The sequence below is a fragment of the Prionailurus bengalensis genome, chromosome C2 (genome assembly GCF_016509475.1).
Source record: "Prionailurus bengalensis isolate Pbe53 chromosome C2, Fcat_Pben_1.1_paternal_pri, whole genome shotgun sequence".
Taxonomy (NCBI): domain Eukaryota; kingdom Metazoa; phylum Chordata; class Mammalia; order Carnivora; family Felidae; genus Prionailurus; species Prionailurus bengalensis.
In genome coordinates, this window is record NC_057350.1 from 132,295,365 (window position 1) to 132,299,722 (window position 4,358).

General features: G+C 55.6%; 1 protein-coding gene across 1 annotated transcript; it reads right to left on the minus strand.

The window, feature by feature from the left end:
• Positions 1-1,216: 1,216 nt before the first annotated feature.
• NUDT16 (nudix hydrolase 16) lies at positions 1,217-3,883 on the minus strand. The gene is made up of 3 exons (XM_043595409.1): positions 3,689-3,883; positions 3,322-3,591; positions 1,217-2,574 (listed from the first exon to the last, which is right to left on the minus strand). The coding sequence occupies exons 1-3, from the start codon at positions 3,824-3,826 to the stop codon at positions 2,395-2,397; spliced, it is 588 nt and encodes a 195-aa protein (XP_043451344.1). The 5' UTR covers positions 3,827-3,883; the 3' UTR covers positions 1,217-2,394.
• Between the last annotated feature and the right edge of the window lie 475 nt (positions 3,884-4,358).

Genomic DNA, 4,358 nt, shown 5'->3' on the forward strand with positions numbered 1-4,358 from the left:
TCTCTACCTCGATTGTTCCCATCGACAAACTCATGCTCCGTCTCCTGCTGTAAATGCTCCCCTTGACCCTGCAGCCCTCTCCAGGTGTCAGTCCATGTCTCCACAGCCCTTTAGGACCAAATTCTCCCTCTGTCTAGTCCCCGACTACCCACCCTCCCACCCAACTCTGGGCTGCCTTCCACTCCCCTCCCACCAAAGTCATCAAAAACCTCCTGCTACCAAATCCAGTGGGCAGTTCTGTCCCTCATTTTACTAACTCTCGTAAGCACTTGGCAGAGTTCACTTTCTTAAAGTTCACTACACTCTCAACTTCTGGTTCTCTTCAGTATGTCCTGCCCCTCATCCTGAACCCCAAGGCCTAGGCTTCCTCAGGGCCCCATCCTGAGCCCTCTTCTTTTTTTCTCTCCCTGCCTGACCTCATCTGACAAACCGCCGTACCATCTTTATGCAGAGGACTCACAAATTTATGTGTCAACATGCCCAGAATGATCTTGATTCCGTCCCCTGCAAAACCATCTCCGCGCCCCCGCCCCCAGGCTTTCCTCCCATCCACAACTTGCACAACTTAAGACACACACTGAAGTCATCCTTGAATCCTCTTTTCCCTCACCTCACCCCACACGCGGTCCATCAGAGGGCCTGTCAAGGTCACCAACACTTCTCTCAAATGCATCCACTTCTGCCCACCTCCTCTACCACCGTGGCTCCGACTACCACCATCTCCCACGTGAGCTACTGTGGCAGACTCCCCTGTCACCGACTCCCTTTTCCTACCCCTTCCAGGCCACGCTGCACACACCACCAGGCCCTGACCCTGCCTTGGGAGGCCCTGTATCCTCTGGCTCCAGTCTGCCTCTCCGGTGTCCTCTCCCCTTGCTTACTCTAGCCTAATTACACTGGCCTTTCAGCATTTCTAAGCCATGCTCCGGTAAATTAAAGATGACTGCAAATTCTTTGCATATCCCTCTGCCACACCAATTGAGAAATGGAGTTTAATCCCCTTACCCTTGATGTGGGATGATCTGCCAAGATTCTTCCTCAGAACCCTAACACCTGCCTCCCTTCCCTAGTACCCTACATGCTACTCCCTGGAATACCTAGACTACTCTTCCCACGCTCCTACCTAGTACTTCCTTCTTATCCTTCAGCTTAAATGCTCTTCAGAGAGGGCCCTTCCAGACCACCTCAGTGAAAAGTAAAAAAATATCAAGGCGAGACCTATATCAATCTTTTATTTCCTTCTTAACACTGACATACATGAAACAAGTAAATAGGCAATATAATTAAACTGACTACTTATCTTCCTCTCTAGAGCAAGCAATGGCACACTACTGCCCTCAGGCTGGACACCTCCCTTTACAAAGAAAGTTTTACTGCAACACATCTCCACCCATTATGTTCATCGATACTTATGAAATGATAAGAGTTGAGCAGATGCTACAAAGACAATGTAGCCCATGAAGCCTGAAATATTTGCCATTTTAGCCCTTTAACTCTGTAGAGGGTAAGAGCTATGGCTCTCTCATCGCTAGATCTCCAATACCTCAGAGTGTTTGTTGAAAAACTGAAGGGCTTTGAGGCTTAGCTATAAGTGCTTCAGCTGTAAGCTGGGGCTAGACCAGGTCCCTTCGGATGTCCCGGATCTAAAGGGTCCTAGATGACAGCTTTGGAAGAGATACAGCAGGACTCATAAGTCTCAAGTCCAAGGTCAACCAAGGAGACCAAACCATTTCTCTCACCCCTTCCACTCAGGCCAGGTTTCATGAGAGGCCAGGAGGTTGGTTAGGACCCTCTACCACCTTTCGGGGGTATATCGCTTTTGCTAACACCCGGGCAAGGATGCAACCATTTTCAAGGGGAAAAAGGGTCCTCTGCTTCTCTGTCCTCCCCAGCAAGCATGGGCTGGACTAGACCCTGGAGAATAGCCATGTAGGAGTGTGGGAAGAAATGTTGCCCTGGTTCAGAAGCTCCTCTCCAACATGGAGATGGCTCTGGTGACAAGCCAGGCCCCACATGTGCCACGTCCTGTTAAACTGCACATGGGGGTTATGGGGAGGAGTGAGCTTGTGCGCAGGCACAGACTGTACATTCATATGTCTGGGGGCTGCCATGCCATGTGTGTACAAACGTACGGAGAGGAGGCAGGCTCTGAGAATGTGCCAGGTCCCTGAGATGAGCTGCAGATTTTTGTTCCAGATGTTGAGTTACTGTGGGGGGGTGGGGGGGTGGGGGGGGTGGGAGGGGGCTCTGCTCAAACATACTGCACATACTTCTCTTTTTAATGTGTTATCTGTCAGGCCCAGGGCCAGAAGAGAAAGCTTTCCCTGTTCCTGCCTCCCTTCCCCAATACCAAGGTCCTCATCTCAGGTTCCGTGGGTCCACGAAGGGCTGCCTCTAGCGAGGTAAGGAGATCTTACGGGCTGTAAGAGAGCCGGATTCCACCAGTTCTAAATCCTGGATGGCTTCCAGCAGCTGCTCCCGTGCAGTTCCAATAAAGGAATTCTCCAGGAAGGCAGGCAGGCCTCCCACACCATCCCGCAGGGTATACAGGGGCACACGTACTAGGCCTAGCACCTGTGAAAGGAAGGAGACAGGTGACAATGAGACAGGTAGCTCATCCTAGACAGATCTTTCCAGCTCAGAGGTCTCACCTCTTATCAGTGCAGCAGAACCAAGCCTGAGGACTTACGCCTTATACCTAGTGCGCCCACCTCTCTACCGACAAAAGACCCAAGTCATGCTATTCGGCTTCAAAAATGCTAATCCTTCCTACATCACTAAACTTTTGGTGGCTCTTTGCCTCCAGGATGCATGCTTGCCCCTACACCAAGTAGTTCTCAAAAATACACCAGACCAGTCATTTCAGCACCATTTAGCAACTTCTGAAAAATGCAAATTCTCAGGTCCTTTTCTCTTTCCCCCACTGAACCAGAAATTCTGGAAGTGGGGTCAGTAATAAGCCTTCCAGATGATTCTGATACCTGCCCAAGTTTGAGAACCATCTCCATACACAATCTGTCCCCCTACTCCCCTAGCCTAACAACAAAGGTTTCCCCACAAAGTATCAGGCCACATTTCCCACCCAAGAAAATCACGGGCCAAGGGTGCAAGGCTTAGCCAAATCTATGGGGAGAAGAGAGTCTTGGATAGGTATGTTCCAAAATAACAACTGCAGAGGTCAGTAAAAGGGGCAGACTACGCCTGCTGTGCCTAGTCAACCAGATGAAAGAAGCCCAAGGCCCCAGCTACTCCAGGAAAGTGGGGGAGCGGCTCTCGAGGGGCAGGGAGGCCATAGGGCTGGGGTTCCCGGGCCGGCCCCACCTCCAGCCCGTGGTCCTTGGCACGCGTGGCGCCCATCTCCACCGCAACCAGCTGCTCCAGCGTCAGGCGCTTGGCGTAGAAGTGGGCCACGACGTGCGGCCCGGACCCGGCGTGCGAGCTGCGGTAGTCGGCGCGCTCCACACGGAAGTCGGCCACGGCCTCGCCCAGCTCCTCGATCAGCTCGCGGTTCAGCCCGGCCTCCAGACTGGTGTCCTGCAAGTTGACGAGGCCGCCGGGGAAGCCGAGGCGCCCATCAAAGCGCATCTGCATCTGCGGGAGAGGGAAGCGGGGTTGCCCGGGCGCCCGGTCGGCGTCCCCGGGGAGGGGGAGAGGGAGGGGACGGGGCGGGGCGCGTCCCCCCTCTCACCAGGACGGCGTAACGGAGCGGGATGCGGCCGAACAGCAGCGCCGGGTCCGGCGCGTAGAGCAGCGCGTGGCACGCGTGCCGCCAGCCAGGCCCCAGCGCCAGGGCCTGCTCCAACGGCAGCTTGCGGGCCCCGGCCATGGCCTGACGCTATCCCCGCCGCAGTCCCGAGGGCCCACGTGGGTGGGCGGGCCGGGCGGCCGCCAATGGGGGCGGGGCTTGCAGGCTCGGGGGGGGGCAGGTGACGGCCGTATCCGGATTGGGCCCCGGGAGGGGCGGGGCGGAGGCGTGGCCGGCGCCCTGGGCGCAAAGCTGGCGAGGAAGTAAAGCTTCAGTCACAGTGCCGGGCCTGAGGGGTATCCTGGCTGGCTGTCATGAGGGCCGAGGCCTGCGGCTGGAGGCGGCACGCGAGTCTGAGGGAACTGCATCTGGTTGGGTTTGGGTGGCACTCGGAGACCGGAGCTGGGGCCGGGGCTACCGAGGCCGAGTTGGCTTTAGACACTTGGCCTGCCCTTGGACAGTGGGGATTGGAGAGGAGGATGGGTGTTAACAGCTGCCCTGCGTGGCGGAATTGGAGGGGACTCAGTGGAAGTTTGAACGTTGGGGGAGAGTTGTGCTAGGATGAGGTCAAAGTTTATGGCCTGGCCTGGGTGGTCGGTGGCGTATGGATGGG